General features: G+C 34.8%; 1 protein-coding gene and 1 non-coding gene across 2 annotated transcripts in view; both read left to right on the top strand.

Annotated features, from left to right (window-relative positions):
- Positions 1 to 16,616, top strand: part of CDK17 (cyclin dependent kinase 17) — a 115,907-nt gene that overhangs the window by 90,838 nt on the left and 8,453 nt on the right. The window contains exons 6-11 of the mRNA XM_054442307.2: positions 3,195 to 3,251; positions 4,576 to 4,690; positions 5,870 to 5,964; positions 6,259 to 6,321; positions 8,474 to 8,597; positions 14,323 to 14,443. Of these exons, the coding sequence (XP_054298282.1) occupies positions 3,195 to 3,251; positions 4,576 to 4,690; positions 5,870 to 5,964; positions 6,259 to 6,321; positions 8,474 to 8,597; positions 14,323 to 14,443 (575 nt within the window). The remainder of the gene's footprint in view (positions 1 to 3,194; positions 3,252 to 4,575; positions 4,691 to 5,869; positions 5,965 to 6,258; positions 6,322 to 8,473; positions 8,598 to 14,322; positions 14,444 to 16,616) is intronic.
- On the top strand, positions 76 to 212 carry LOC129011130 (U4 spliceosomal RNA). The gene has a single exon (XR_008493243.1). It is a non-coding gene; the product is annotated as a U4 spliceosomal RNA (small nuclear RNA).

Genomic DNA, 16,616 nt, shown 5'->3' with positions numbered 1-16,616 from the left:
GAAATATCAGAAAAAATTATCTTCATTTGTCTGGAAAGCAGCATTAAGGGGGCTCTTATATTACATGAAAATATAAGCTTTGAGCAGTGATGGTATCATACCCGAGGTTTATCCAAGGCACAGTTATTGCTAATTGAAAAATTTTCCCAAATACCCCGCCATGACAACTTGTGATATAGTTGGCGTTGGCAATTTTTGAGTATCTACAGAGACTGAAACAACAACATATACATTATAAAGCTTATTGTGCTATTTCTTTAGCTATTATTTCTGTTTCTGTGAAACTTTTAAAATATTCTAAAGTAATCTAGGATGGAACTCAGTCTAGATTGTGAACTCATGAAAGTGGGAATCATATCTGTCTTCTCTAGCACCTAACATTGTGCTGGGTAAATGTTGAATAAATGAGCTTTGTCCTCTGTCCTCTGAATAATTTCTGTAGGAGAGCATGTCAACAAGCTAGTCATTATATCTATTGTTAATCTTGTCGTGTTCAGCAAATAAAAATGCAAGCAAAATTTTCTAAAAATTTTATTTAAAGATTCAGTAAGTACTATTTTGATGTAATCATTAAATCCTAAGTTGGAGATTACTAAAATGGGGGCTAAGCTTTTACTTTTTGAATTAGGATCTGACAGACAATTCACTAGTGTAATTGTGCCTTTGTCTGAATTCTCTGCCTGCCTGCCTGCCTGCAGGGGTAGAATTCAGTAGTGTTGTTTATTTTATAGACTGATTATTCAAATTTAAACTTAACCTCATACATTTTTGTCTTTACAGTCTAATTTGTAGTCCATTTACATAGTCTTTAAAGCAAACCTCGACATTTTGTCATAGTAACCATTGGACCCTAGTGTATTTGATGTTTTAAGAACATAGTAGTATTCATTCATTTAAGATAAAAGAATTAATAAGAAAATTTCTCTACTCCTGAGAAGAAAAAATGCCTAGCTTACAGTCTTATTTCCCATGTGCTTCTCATTGTTATAATGACATTTTAAATATTTTTTTCAGGAATATTCATTCTTTTGTTCATACTAGTTTACATTTATTCTCAATATAGTGTTTTCCCCCATAAAAGATGACACAAAACTTAAAATTCATGGCAGAAATGTGATAGTTCCATATTCATGAATTTAAGCACCTAAATTCCAGAGATAAGTATCAGAATAAAGATATTTTATTAGTTTCTGTGATCTTGGCAAGTAGCCTTTTTTATGAAGTATTTAAGATCATATATAAATAGGCTGTATAAAACATATATAAATTAAAAGATTATTCGTAATCAGACTGTCATGTACCAGATAGTGGGCTATTTGCCATGTTTTTCATACTGATTTTAAAAACTTGTATTTTAAAAATGTTATCTATTGTAGTTTTACTTCTTTATTTTGCATAGTTATTGATACTAGAAAGTGAAGGACTTAATACTGAGTCATGTACAAGACAATACATTGATGAATAGTGTATGATGGTTGTAAAACTTCATTTTTAAAATTTAATATTTTATGAAAAAGTCATAGGAAAATGTCATAGAGTGCAAAAATAATTTTTCATTCATTCAATAATACCTGTGAGCAAAGTTTTAATTAGTTTACTAAAATTGAATTAAGTACTATTGGATGTGCAGTTTTCCACATGGCTTTTAATATGAAACATATCATTGTAACAAAAAGATAAAAACAGTTCTTTTGAGGGGCCTCTGCTACTTTTGGCCATTCAACTTTGGATAATTTATCCTATTGTCTGAAATGGTAAGTGATGCAAGTCTAATTACCAAGGATTATTTTAATTTTATTCCACAGTTCCAAGGAAAATTGCATATTTAGACCTCTAGAGTTTGACTAAATCACAACATTTAATCATCTGGCATAATTTATACACCTTTGAGAACTGAGATTATGTATTAAAAAATATTATTTCCTTTCACCGGCTTTTTATTTAAGGGCATTAGCACCATTCTAAGCAAGTGAATCTTTCTTTAGATTATCATTACCTTTTCCATTATCTACAAAGGGGTACTAGAAAGCAATTTTAAGAAAATTCTTTTCCCATTCTGTTTTACTTTTTAAAATATTTCTGCTCTCTCAGTCCCTAGTTTTCAATCTATCTAAAAACAAATTTTCCTAAATTTTGTGTTAAGGTTTTTTCTTTTTCATTTTAAATATTGGGTTTGTATTACATATTTAGGTATATTTCATCTACCCTGTTTATCATCTCCATACACAATAGTCAGGCAAGCTCAAGGTTTAAAAGCAAGGCTTTTGAGAACTCACTTTTAAAGCATTTTCTCTTGTTGTTGTGGGTTTTTTTTTTTTTTTTTTTTGGCTGGGGGTTGAGGGGGGTGTAAGCCAGAATTTGACTTACATTGCTGCTTCTATGTTTGCCACTTCCTGATCCATAGTAGAGCATGATTTTCAGTTGTCTTTTTCATTGTATTTTGATTGGAAAGCCTGAAACAAATAGTATCTTGTTTGCAGGACTTCCTTGGGAATTCAGATTGGTGAGGGAGAAAATACATAGGAAAATTATTTATTTTGCAATTTTGTTAAAAAGAAAATCCCAAGTAGTTATCCTTGATAAGATTCTTTAGTATCTTAAAATGCCTGTGGTATCTTAGAATAAAACCAAATATTTTTCATGACAGAATGTTAACTGTGTATATAAAGGTTGAGTTGACAATTTTGATTGTGAACTTTGATATTTTTGAACCTTTGAATGTTCCAACATTGGGTTTATTTTAAAACTTGATAGATATTCAACCATTTGATTATAATCAGATTTTTCTATTCTTAGTCATTCTTTAGAGTGGGAAAGTTTCAGAAGTTGAGGAAGAGATGAATTGAAACTTTATATACTAGGCTGGGCGCAGTGACTTACGCCTGTAATCCCAGCACTTTGGGAGGCCAAGGCAGGCAGATCACTTGAGGTCAGGAGTTCGAGAACAGCCTGGCCAACGTGTTGAAACCCTGTCTCTGCTAAAAATACAAAAATTTGCCGGGCTTGGTGGTGCGTGACTGTAATCCCAGCTGCTCCGGAGGCTGAGGCAGGAGAATCACTTGAACCCGGGAGGTGGAGGTTGCAGTGAGCCAAGATTGTGCCGCTGCACTCCAGCCTGGGCGACAGAGTGAGACGACGCTGTCTCAAAAAAAAAAAAAAAGTAAATACTAAATTTATCATTGTTTACTTTTCAGTCAGAAATTGGCTTTGGAAAAATGGAAACCTACATCAAATTGGAAAAGCTTGGAGAGGTAAGTAAATATTTATTTCAAAAATGTAAGACACATTTTTTTCTTATTCATCATTCAAACTCTGTTACTCCACAGTTTTTGTTAACCTGGAAAAAATGTAAATACTGATGTCTACAAGATTATATACTTGTTCTGGAAAGGTAACAGAGTTTCTAGGAGTTAGAGTCTTCAGTTTTTGAAATTATCCCATCAGTTTGAGAGGAAATGAATTTTTTTTATAGCTTTGAAATTTTTATTGAAGCAGAAAGTATTATGTTTTCTTGATAACAAAGTAGGCATTTGTCGCGTAGTCTACTGGCAGTCTACTGTCTGTGCCACCATGGGAAATTGCATGAGTTCAGACCTGTGAAAAATCAGAATAAAGATAAAAACACATTTTTTGAAGGTTACGGAAATTCTTAAGATCTTGGTTTTCTTGAACTTACTACTAGTACTACTGATTTAGAAATGGCCTACCTCCTATAGTAGGAAAGGGCAAAGAAAGTAATAGTTAATAGGGAAGTCTTAAAGGAGCTTGAGGGCTGTCCTGGCAATAATAGAAGAGATCCTTGTTTTTTAAAGGAGAGTTAATGTACAAAGATTCTGAAAAGTCTAGAAACATGGGTAAAATTTTTATGATTGCCGGGCACAGTGGCTCACGCCTGTAATCCCAGCATTTTGGGAGGCCGAGGCGGGTGAATCACGGGGTCAGGAGTTCGAGACCAGCCTGGCCAACATGGTGAAACCCTGTCTGTACTGAAAACACAAAAATTAGCTGGGCGTGGTGGCGGGCGCCTGTAATCCCAGCTACTCGGGAGGCTGAGTCAGGAGAATCGCTTGGAACCGGAAGGTGGAGGTTACAGCAAGCCAAGATCGTGCCACTGCACTCTAGCCTGGGCGAAAGAATGAAACTCCATCTCAAAAAAAAAAAAAAAAAAAATTTATGATTTAACAATATGTACATTATGTTTTCATTTTTCAATTAATATGTTCAATTAGTGTCCATCAATCTCCATATACCATTGCAGGTAAAGCACCTTTGATTTTAAAGCTATTGATCTAATTGTTAATCTAAAATAAGGTACAAAAAGTAAATATTCTGTCTATGTTTTTATACTCTTGAGGCACTCTGTAGTGTTACAGAAGTATGGAAGCTGTGCATATGAACTGAAAGTCCTGTTTACTGTAAGAAAAGCCAAGGCTGATCATTGTGTGTTTTTCTTTGCAAGATGGAATTTAACAATGCTTAGAAACTAGAAATTCAGGTAGAGCTCTTTATTATAAGATGGTATTAAATAGACTCTTATGATACTTTTGATGTGTACTTTAAAAATATATTTTATAGGGTACATATGCAACAGTATATAAAGGAAGAAGTAAATTGACAGAGAATTTGGTGGCATTAAAAGAGATCCGATTGGAACATGAAGAAGGTGCACCCTGCACAGCTATAAGAGAAGGTATAATAATTATACAGAACATTTTAAAATCAAAGTGGTGGAATAAGAGTTTATTTTTTATAAGTAAAAAGAGCTCAGATATACAAGTAATAAATGACTGGAAGATATAATTAAACCTTTAAAAAGGGAATTTCTAAAACAAATACTCAAAAGAAAGGGATTAATTATATTACTGTATAACTTATAATGAAATCTGAATTCATTAAAAATCACTATCATAGACAACTGTTTGTCATAGGGAAATGTTATACATTGGTACATGAGGAACATGATAACTATAAATTAACCAGATAAACTAAATAAATTAAAAAACAGTGTGTAAACATATTTATATCATAGTACCATTTTATAAAGAAGATTATTCAGAAAATGGCTTGAGGCAACTGATGAGTAATGTGGAGGGGAAAAATGGTTCCTTGTACTTTATATCTAAATTAATCCCAGAAGTTTCAAAAGTTAACATTTAAGAAAAATACAGAAGATGATATGGAGAATATTATAATACTGGGGACAATTTTAAGTATTATAATATCAAACCCAGTAGTATAAAAGAAAAAATTGATTTCCATGAACTTTTTTTTTTTTTTTTTCTTTGAGAGGGAGTCTGGCTCTGTTGCCCAGGCTGGAGTGCAGTGGCGAGATCTCGGCTCACTGCAAGCTCTGCCTCCTGGGTTCACGCCATTCTCCTGCCTCAGCCTCCTGAGTAGCTGGGACTACAGGTGCCCGCCATCACGCCTGGCTAACTTTTTTTTTGTATTTTTTAGTAGAGACGGGGTTTCACCATGTTAGCCAGGCTGGTCTCGATCTCCTGACCTCATGATCCGCCCACCTTGGCCTTCCAAAGTGCTGAGATTACAGGCATGATCCACCGTGCCCAGCCTCCATGAACATTTTTACAACCAATCCCCTTGGTAAATTATTGCTTTAAACCTAAGAGAATCTTTTTTTTTTTTTTTTTTTTTTTAAATAACATTGTTGCCCAGGCTGGTCTTGAACTCCTGGGCTCAAGTGATCCGCCTGCCTCAGTCTCTCAAAAGTGCTGGGATTTATAGGGGTGAGCCCCCGCCCAAGACCTAAACTTAAGAGAATCTTTTAATCAGTTCATATGTTCAACTTACTTCAGGTTTTTATAAAGACTGCCACAGACTAAACAATTGTCTTTCTTTTTCTGTTTTGCAGTTTCACTATTAAAGGATTTAAAACATGCAAATATAGTAACCTTACATGACATTGTTCACACAGATAAATCCTTGACTTTGGTGTTTGAGTATCTGGTAAGCATCTCATAAAAATGCAGTATTTAACTTTGCTTTAGAAAAACATAGTAAATTGGACTTTTAGTTTGTTTTTTATTTTTCTTTAAACTGCAGCTGTGCTTAGATAAATTGGACTTTTTAACAGCCCAAGGGACTTTATTGTTTAGTTACCAGTTTTTCATTAAATTATGTGTATGGTGCATCCAATATCTTTTCTTGAAAAACAACTTATTTTGAAAAGCACTATTAAGTGAACCAGTCACAACATTCTGAAAACGGTGTATCACATAGCAGAGTGCTGTTTTTTTCCAGGATAAAGACCTGAAACAGTACATGGATGACTGTGGAAACATCATGAGTATGCACAACGTAAAGGTATGTTTTCTTGCGTGTGTAATTTTTAAATTTTGTTTAAAGCATAGGTGAACCATTATATAATGAAATGTACCAGCCTCATAACTCTTCTTCAGGGTTTTCTGTTTGGCCTTTTAAATAGGTTATTGTCCTCTGAACGTGCAATATTTACCCAGAACTTCTGTTTACTATACTATAGCTTTCTTAGGATCAGATCTTTTTGTAGAACCACTTCATTCTTTTGACATTTCACATTACAACTGATTGTCCTAATATAGAGTATATGTACAGGTGTATTCTGCTTTAAAAAAAGATTCAAAATAAATACGAATGATGAGTGTGCATTCTGTGAAAGGCCTTCTTTAAATAGTGAACTCCCCAAATAAATGGTATTTAATTGTAAAACAACAACTTTTCAGGACTAATGAATAAGGCCAGAACATGCAGGTTTTGTGAACACTATGCTGGAAATACCAATCTGTACTGTCAGGAAGAAAAGTAAGATAATCGGTGTGTTTTCTTACTACAACATATTTAAAAATTTAATGCTAAAAAAGTTTGCTATAAAATCAGTGCCAGATGATACCCAAAAGTTATTAACTGAGTAACAGCATCCAGCATAGTTTGTATTCTTATAGTAGGTTTCTTTGACCTGAGTAGTGTATCCAAATTTAGCAAAGATTTATTTATCCAAACTTAGTCAACAATATGTAAGAACCTATTCTGAAAATAGGCTGTCGCAGCTGTGTGCTTCAGACATTTCTAATTCTGTAGGTAGTAATTTTAAACTTTACATTTTAAAAAAATATTAAGTTTGGTGGTTATAAAGGAGAGCCAGTTTCTGTTACTAAAAGACAGCTCAGAACATATGGATAACACATTGCTAAGGATTTTTAAAAAGGGTTTTAAATGTACTTCCATATATATTCTGTCAGGGTTGTTTTCATCTTATTTTACATTTTTTGTTTGCAAAGTGTTATAACTGTCATTTTGTATCTTTTTTGGTTTTAATTTTGTTTTTCCTCCTTTTTTTATTAGCAATAATTTGAAAATAAAACAAGGCCCTTGATGATAATTTCACAAATGTTGAGACGTTTATTTCTTTAATGCCAGGTTTACATGATTAGCTTAAGTTGGAAAGCGTTTTATTATTTATTTGTTTAAATGACCTTTATACTTTCAAAATACAAAGTATAACAGGAATTCATTTAAATAGTATAAATTTTAGAGTTTTAAAAACATAATTATGTAGACTGCAGAGACTCTGGCACAGAGAATTCATTCAGGCGTACCGTTGACCTGCTGCCTTGGCGGCCTCAGTGTTCGGATGCTCTGTTTTTCACCTACAAATGAACTGAGGGAGAAACTCTTGAATCCTCTGTACTTGAGGTTCTTTTTGTTAACCCCAGAGAATCAAAGGTCTTATGTGTTCCATAACCCTCTTTCTACCAAAATGTACAGCGAAAACTCTACCATTAGCCTTGTAGGAATTACTTTTTTCAGAGTCATTCAGAACACTACAGTGCTGATGCCCCTTTGTTAATCACAGTAGATTTTGAAGGCTGAGTAGGAGGTGCTAAAGTAAAGTACCCAAGAGATGGGTGATAGAAGCTGGTTTAGGTTATTTTTATAGTAAGTAATTCGCCAGAGCTATGCAGCAGCTTTCTCTTTGATAACCTCAGACTTTTCATAAAATCGCCAATTCCAATGCCTTATTTTAAAGACACTGCCCCAGATCAGAGTTTTTGTTTTTGTTTTTGTTTTAAGGAGAGATGGGTGGGAGGGGGGGGGTTGGTTGGTTGTTTGCCAGAATTTTATAATTAAACTATGTAAACCTTAGTAGGCCTGTAAGTTTATGAGGATATTTTTTTAAAGTCATTTTCCACAGTAAATCAACTGTTACTGCTAGGAGGAAGTTTCATTTTAAAAAATATTTCCATAGATACTGTTAGACTAAAAGAAATAGGTAGATGGTTCAAATAGAATAATAAACTATTAAATTCAGAAAGCCACTGTATATAAAAGGAAAAAGACATTGTACTTAAGGATGCAATTACTTTCTTTTTCCTGTTACAATGTTCTAGGCCAGCTGCTTTTCTGCTTACCATCATTTATGCTTATACTAAAGCATGTCTCATCTGTAAGACTAATTTTTATTTATTTGTTTCTGTAGCTGTTTCTTTACCAAATTCTACGTGGTTTGGCATATTGCCATAGAAGAAAGGTATTGCATCGAGACTTGAAACCACAGAACCTCCTCATTAATGAAAAAGGAGAATTAAAGCTAGCAGATTTTGGTATGGAATGTATGAGATATTTATTAGTACTTCCAGGTTCTTAAATGTAAAAGATCAACCACTGTCATAATATGCCATTGCTTTTATGTGGGTTTGGAAATTTTCTCGGTAGCCCACAGAATAAGATATTTGACAGAACTTTGGCTGGTGATTTATGTTGGTTATTAGCAGCAAATTCTAAAAGGCACAGGCTGTTCTTGGGTGTGGACAAAGAACCCCTAGGGCTCCTGAGACCCTTGTAGGAGGCCTCTAAATGTAAATATATTACCAAAATTGTACCATCTGTTATTTGCCTTTTTCACTGTGTTAATATTTGCAATGATGGTCCCAAAATAATAACGCATAAAACTATACATCAAAGTAGTGGCACCAAAATATATCATTGTATTCTTTTTTTTTTTTTTTTTTGAGACAGCATTTTGCTCTTAAAGCCCAGGCTGGAGTGCAATGATGTGATATTGACTCACTGCAACTTCTGCCTCCCGGGTTCAAGTGACTCTCCTGCCTCAGCCTCCCAAGTAGCTGGGATTACAGGCATGCGCCACCATGCCTGGCTAATTTTGTATTTTTAGCATGACCACCATGTTGGTCAGGCTGATCTCGAACGCCTGACCTCAGGTGGTCCACTCGCCTCGGCCTCCCAAAGTGCTGAGATTACAGGCGTGAGCCACCATGCCCAGGCCGTCATTGTATTCTTTACCAGTACACTTACATAAAGGGAAAACTGTCAGTTACACTTACATGATGAAGCAATAAAATTTATTATATTTAATTTCCATCCTTGACTACATTTCTTTTTAATATTTTATGTGATAAAATGGGAAGTGTACATAAAACTCATTTGCTGCACACAGAAATAATGTGGTTACCTCTCAAGGAAAAGTGCTCATGTGATTATTTGACTGCAAATTGAACTAGCCCTGTTATTTGAAGGGACACCATTTTTACTTAAATGACTGACAGACAAACTATGGTTATTCAGACTTAGGTATTTGGCAGACATTTTCCTGAAAATGAATGAAGGAAGCCTATCATTTCAAGGAAAATAACTGTCAATATTTCTTGCCAATAATAAAATTCAAGTTTCCAAGCAAAAATTAGAGTTTGGAAATTTGGATCTGCTTTGAGTTTGATGGCTTTTCAATACTTAGAGACTTTTCTGATGAGATCGATGTTGATGTTAACAAACACGATTTTTCGATATGCTGAAAAAGTGTATAAACATTTGGAATGTATAACTCAGGGAACCACTGTTTTCCAAATGGCTAATGCATGATATTACAGAATCATACATGGATAAAAGACCCATTTAAAGTACAAGGTCAATGAATTTTAGTGCAACAAAAGCATGAGAGGTTCATCGTTATAGTTTTTGTTAACACATAGCTTTTAAGAGACCACTTACTTTCTAGTTGCTGATGTAGTGTCAAATAAGACTATTCACATTTATCAGAAAAGGCTATTAAAATGCCCCTCCTCTTTCAACCTCATATCTGTGTGAGATTTGATTTCCTTCATATATGTATGTATGTTGTGATATGTATATTTGATCTATTTTGATACATATTGTGATATGTATCAAAGCAACATATCACGACACATCGAATGCAAAAACAGATGTGGAATCCAGTTGTCTTCTATTGAAATAGACTTTAGGCCAGATACAGTGGCTCAGGGGTGTAATCCCAGCACTTATGAGGCTGAGGTGAGAGGATCACTTGAAGCCGGGAGTTTAAGACCAGCCTGGGCAACATAGCAGGACCCCATCTCTACACCAAAAACAAGACCTAAAAGAGATTTACAAAAATGTGAAAGAAGGCCATTCTTCTTATTAAGTTTTGTTTTTATAAAAAAAAGTTTTTCATAAAAATGTCATTCATGCTGCATATAAAGGGTGATGTTTTTAAAGAGAAAATAATATTTTAAAATTTGCTAAGTTTTAATTTCTAATGGGCAAATATCAGTAAATATATCCACAAAAGTAAAAGCTCTTTAGATCTTTGATAATTTTCGAGAGTATAAAATGGGTCTTGAGAGCAATGAGTTTAGAAGCAACTACTGAAAGGCGTTCCCTTAATATACCTGCCACCATTACTCTGTATTTATTATATGCTCAGTAATTTAATTGCAGCTATTTATCTACTTTTTTTTAGCTAATCTGGTTTTAAGGGAATTGAAAGTAAAATTAAATGCTCTTTTTGCTTCTAGAAAGTAAACTTTTTCATATTGAAGGAACTTTGTAGAGTAGCTTTGAATTTTTTGTATTCCACATTCTGAGAGTTTGAATACTCTTAGAGAACTTAGTTTTTAAAAACCCATGCAGTTTTCCATAACTAAATTCATAATTTTTTTTCATAAATGATTATGGTAGTTTTTTGTTTGTTTGTTTTGAGACAGGGTCTTGCTCCGTCACCCTGGCTGGAGTGTAGTGGTGCAATCTCAGCTCACTACAACCTTTGCCTTCTGGGTTCAAGCGATTCTGGTGCCTCAGCCTCCCAAATAGCTGCGATTACAGGGGCGCCCACCATGCCCAGCTAATTTTTGTATTTTTAGTAGAGATGGGGTTTCACCATGTTGTTCAGGCTGGTCTCGAACTCCTGGCCTCAAGCAATCTGCCTGTCTTGGCCTCCCAAAATGCTGGGATTACAGGTGTGAGCCATCACACCTGGCTTTGATTATGGTAGTTTTATGTTTGGAGTATTTCATTAAATTTAATAAATACGGGTGTTTCAAGTATTACTCTTCACTGTTATTAAATGGTGAGTTTATTCTGGAAATTCCTATACTTTTGCTCGTTTAATACTTTGCCATTTGAAGAGTAAATTACTTTTTGCATTTTCTTCCTTAAAAAGGAAATGTGTGGGTTACCTGTGTTTGAATAACAAATTATATGCTATTTACATATGCTTTCATAAAATCTCTTCTTGGGCATAGTTTATGTTGTTATTCCCTTATAATAATTGTTACTCTCTCTCTCTTTTTTCTTTCTCTTTCCTTCCCCCAGCCACTATTTCCTTTTCACCCTTTTTCCTTCTCCTTCTCTTTCTTAGCTAACCTGCATGTAATGCTCTTTATTCCCAATCCCAAAATGAATGGCAGTGAAGAGAAATACTTCAGGATGCCAAGGCAGGTGGATCACATGAGGTCAGGAGTTCAATACCAGCCTGACCAACGTGGTGAAACCCTGTCTCTACTAAAAATAGAAAAGTTAGCTGGGCATTGTGGCAGACACCTATAATCCCAGCTATTTGGGAGGTTGAGGCAGGAGAATTGCTTGAACCCGGGAGGCGGAGGTTGCAGTGAGCCAAGATCATGCCACTGCATGACAGAGTGGACTTCATCTCAAAAAAAAAAAAAAAAAAAAAAAAAAGGCAAAAGGAATGTCAAGGACTATAAAAAATTTACCTTTGGCTGGGTGCGGTTGCTGACACCTGTAATCCCAGCACTTTGGAAGGCCCAGCAGGCAGATTGCTTGGGCTCAGGAGTTGAAGACCAGTCTGGGCAATATGGCAAAAACCTGCCTCTACAAAAAATTTAAAAATTAGCCAAGCGTGGTGGTGTGCACCTCTAGTCCCAGCCACTTGGGAGGCTGAGATGGTAGGATCAGTTGTGCCCGGGAGGTTGAGGCTTCAGTGAGTCATGATCAAGCCATTTCATTCTAGCCTGGTTGACAGAGCAAGACCCTGTCTCAAAAAGCAGAAGAAAAAAACAACAACTACTTTTATCAGGGAATACCCTGAGTGATTTAAATTTTGCTTCCAACCTCTACAAAGCAAGCCAGGCAAATTTTACCCACAAGGCAACAAGAAATTCTGATTATTCCATGAGATAGTATATTCAACTCTGTCTCTATTTCTTTTTTTTTTTTTTTTTGGTTGCATAGTAAATATGACTCCATGTGAAAGAGGGTCATATAACTTGGTGTATTTATACTATCTATAAGTTGTTCTCTGTCCGTCTGAAAATCCTACCCTTTTCCCATGATCGGTGAAAATGAGAAGTCTAGGAACTAGTGATATAGACACATCTTTTCACTAATCATACAAAATGGCTTGTATAATAATACCATATCACATTTAATTAATTTGGTTTAGGAGAGATTGTTTCATTTCATTCCAACCAATATTGAAATTCTAATTGTGAACTAGAAGGCCATGTAGACAAACACCATAGTTCGGAATCCTCTCAGGAGTGGGAGAGTAGGATACTGAGGAAACTATAACTGGTAATTTGCCTTGATATGGTATGTTACAGGATAAGCACGTTTGCAACCCTGTCCTTTGCCTTCCTATAACCCACTTTTAATATCAAGAAGAGAAGTCAGAAAGCTACTTCCATCTTGTTAATTAATTACCAAAATTGGTATGAAAATAATTTGTTGGACTTACTTCACCAAGTTGAGATGCTAGAGTAAAACTTGTAATTAAATGAAGTAATGTCAACATTGTTCCAGTTATATAACCTTTCACCATTATACTGAACTGAAATAGTATATGAGTCCTGCCTAATTAAATTTCTGACATTGTTTCTGTAACCTTATTCAGTAAAATAAAAGTATTGATTTTTTCTTTTGTGACATTTTTCTTTAATATTTTAATCAGATATACAGAGTTATATATAACAGCAATCTCAGCCTAAAAATAAATTCTTCCTTGTTTTGGCAAAATAAATTTGTAATTTTCCAGATATTTTTTAAAGTTGCTTCTTCAGATCATAATTTAGAGGCTTCAAGGTAATAGCAACTCTCTCACACTAGTGACACAGGAGATAAAGTTGTAAACTCTAGCCTTTATTTCTGGATTATCAATAGATTCCATATTAAATTAGCAAAGGAATGGCAAATGTTTTATATCACTTACAGCAAGCTTGTCCAACCCATGGCCCATGGGCCATATATGGCCCAGGATGGCTTTGAATGCAGCCCAACACAAATTCGTAAACTTTCTTAAAACATGATGAGATTTTTTTGCGATTTTTTTTTTTTAAAGGTCACAGCTGTTGTTAGTGTTAGTGTATTTTATGTGTGGCTTAAGACAGTTCTTCTTCCATTGTAGCCCAGGGAAGCTAAAAGATTGGACACCCCTGACGTAAACAGCAATTAATAATATCCAAGGACAATGAAGTCTGTCTTACTCCAAAATCATCCATGTAACTTAAAACCTAAAAAGGGAGTACAGAACAGCACTGTAATTTTATTCCAAGGAAATTGTCTGTAAGTCGATTTGTCAGTAAATCTCAATGAGATTATGGACCAATAACTTTACAGTTTTTGATAAAAAATGGTATAGCAAATGAAAGTTGGAATCAGGTTAAAAGGTGACAAAAGCTCATAGCTGTTAGAAGTAAAATTGTGTATCTCAATGTCATTGGCCTATTATGGATTAATTTAATTGCAGCTGAGAAATAATTTTGGCATCATGATTCATGGACAGAAGGAAAACATCTTAAGTTTAGATTCACCCAGAATACTTTACCAGGTGTATTCAAACATAAAAGTAAGCATAGTCTCTGGTTGTGGAATTCTTGTTTAGTTGAACTATGTAAGGATTTGCTGACTTAGGGCCACATGCACTCAACAAATTCATAAAGTTAATGGTGGTGAAGCCTCATGAAGCTACGAATTAACCATCTCAGGCATCCCTTTGAATGGAGTCATGGTGAGAATAGGGTCTGAGAGATCCATTAAAGCTTTTTCTTAACCCTTTGTTTTATTTTCCCTGTGAAGGACTAGCCCGAGCCAAGTCAGTTCCCACAAAGACCTACTCAAATGAAGTTGTCACACTATGGTACCGGCCACCTGATGTGCTTCTTGGTTCCTCGGAGTACTCAACACAGATTGACATGTGGTAAATATATACAGATGTCACTGACATTTATAATTTTGAAAGAATGTAACTGTTAATGCAGGATGTATTGATAAGTATATACTTTAAGGAGGTATTATTTTAAAGAGCCATAATGTAACAGTGATTAATGAGTTCTGGCATGGGAATTAGATTACCTAGGTTTAAATACCAGTTCTGCCGTTTAGAACTATGTGATAACTTTATTCAAATTACTGGCCTTTGCTTCAGTTTCCTCATTTAAGGAAATAGGAATAGTAACAATAACTACTTTGAAGTGTTGTAGGTGATGTTAAGATTAAATGAACACTCAGAAGAGTGCTTTATGAGACACTCAAGAGTATCTGATACATAGTAATTTAAAACAAAATTATCATTTTATCATTTAATATTCACCAAAACCTTTCTGCTTTAACTTGAACTAAAAGTAATAATTAAAATATCGTAGTCATCTTTCTCACACACCACTTCGATCCTGACACTCTTCTACTCAAACACCATTATTGCCACCCCCTTCATTACCTATAGAATGAGGTACAATGAATTCCTCAATCTGATACTTAAGGATTTCCATAAGATGTCTCTAAACTACCTTTTCCAGCTTATTTCAGACTGTTTCTCAACACAAATGTTCCCTTTTAGCAAAATGGCATACTCACTATATCTCAGGAATAATGTGGACTTTCCTACCTTTGCTCTTGGTGTTCATACCAGTCCACCCATCTGGAATGCCCATTCCGGTGCTCTAACTTGGGCTCATTCCTAGTAATGTTCAAAGCACAGCTTTTCATAAATCCTTTCCTGAATATACTCTAGCTTCTGTTGGCAGTTCCGTCCTCTGAACTGTGGTTGCATTTATATTCTGTGTTCTTCATGTGGTAATAAGTCATATACCGATTTCTGTTGCTGTCTTGAACAGTTATATAAAATGTCTCATATAACTTTTTAAAATTAATTTTTAATATTGTAAAATACTCATAAAATTTATCGTTTTAACCAATTTAAGTATACAGTTGTGAGACATTAAGTATATTTATATTGTTATGCAACCATCACCACTATCTATCTACCTCCAGAATCTTTTTTCATCTTGCAAAACCAAAACTCTGTACCCATTTAACAGTTTCTTCCTATTCCCCTCCCCCACCATCAGTTTCTGGTAACCACTGTTCTATAATACTTTCTGTCTCCATGAATTTGACTGTTCTAAGTACCACTTATGAGTAGAATCATGCAGTGTGTGTCCTTTCGTGACTGGCTTATTTCATTTGGCATAATGTCTTTAAGGTTCATTCACATTGTAGTGTATGCCAGAATTTCCTTCCTTTTTAAGGCTAAAAATACTCCATTAAATATATATTCCACATTCTGTTACCCATTTATCCATTGATGGACATTTGGGTTACTTCCACCTTTTGACTATTGTAAATAATGCTGTTGTGCACACGGGTATACAAATACCTTTTCAGGACCCTGCTTTCAATTCTCTCTCTCTCCTTCTCTTTTTCTTTTTAAGAGACGTTGTCTCACCATGTTGTCCAGGCTGGTCTTAGACTCCTGGGCTCAAGCAATCCTCCTGCATTGGCCTGATTTCAGTTCTTTTAGATATATACCTAGGAGTAGAATTGCTGGATCATATAGTAATTCTACTTTTAATTTTTTGAAGAACCACCATACTATTTTCCATAGCAACTATATCATTTTACTTTCTATATAACAATATGTAAAATTTACTTTTATATATAGTTGCTAGATTACGAGCCCTTTAATGGAAGGATTATATCTTAAACTATGTGCGTACATACGGTTCCTAGATGACTGTTCTAAGAACCACCATTCTGTTGTCTGAACCACCATCCTTTTCTTTTCCTTCTCTTACACGCAGCACCTTGTACCAACATGTTCTACCTCTGCTTCCTGCATCAAAACGTCTTGAATCATTTGTTTCTCTCCATTTCTCCTGCCTAGCTTAGGTCACTGTCATCTCCTAGATTACCATAATATCTCTTCAGTTGTTTTTCCCCACTCCTGTCTTTGCTGTTCAATCCATGGTCTACACTATTGCTAATACAAGGATTCAGTGAGATAATTGGTGCACTTAAAAAACATTTCTAACACATAGTAAATCTTCAGTCACTGTTAGCTGTTGTTAGTGTTATTCTTCAAGGATTATGCA

Source organism: Pongo pygmaeus, chromosome 10 (genome assembly GCF_028885625.2).
Source record: "Pongo pygmaeus isolate AG05252 chromosome 10, NHGRI_mPonPyg2-v2.0_pri, whole genome shotgun sequence".
In the NCBI taxonomy this organism is placed as follows: domain Eukaryota; kingdom Metazoa; phylum Chordata; class Mammalia; order Primates; family Hominidae; genus Pongo; species Pongo pygmaeus.
The sequence above is the reverse complement of the archived record's forward strand: the minus strand, read 5'-3'. Positions and strand labels throughout refer to the sequence as shown.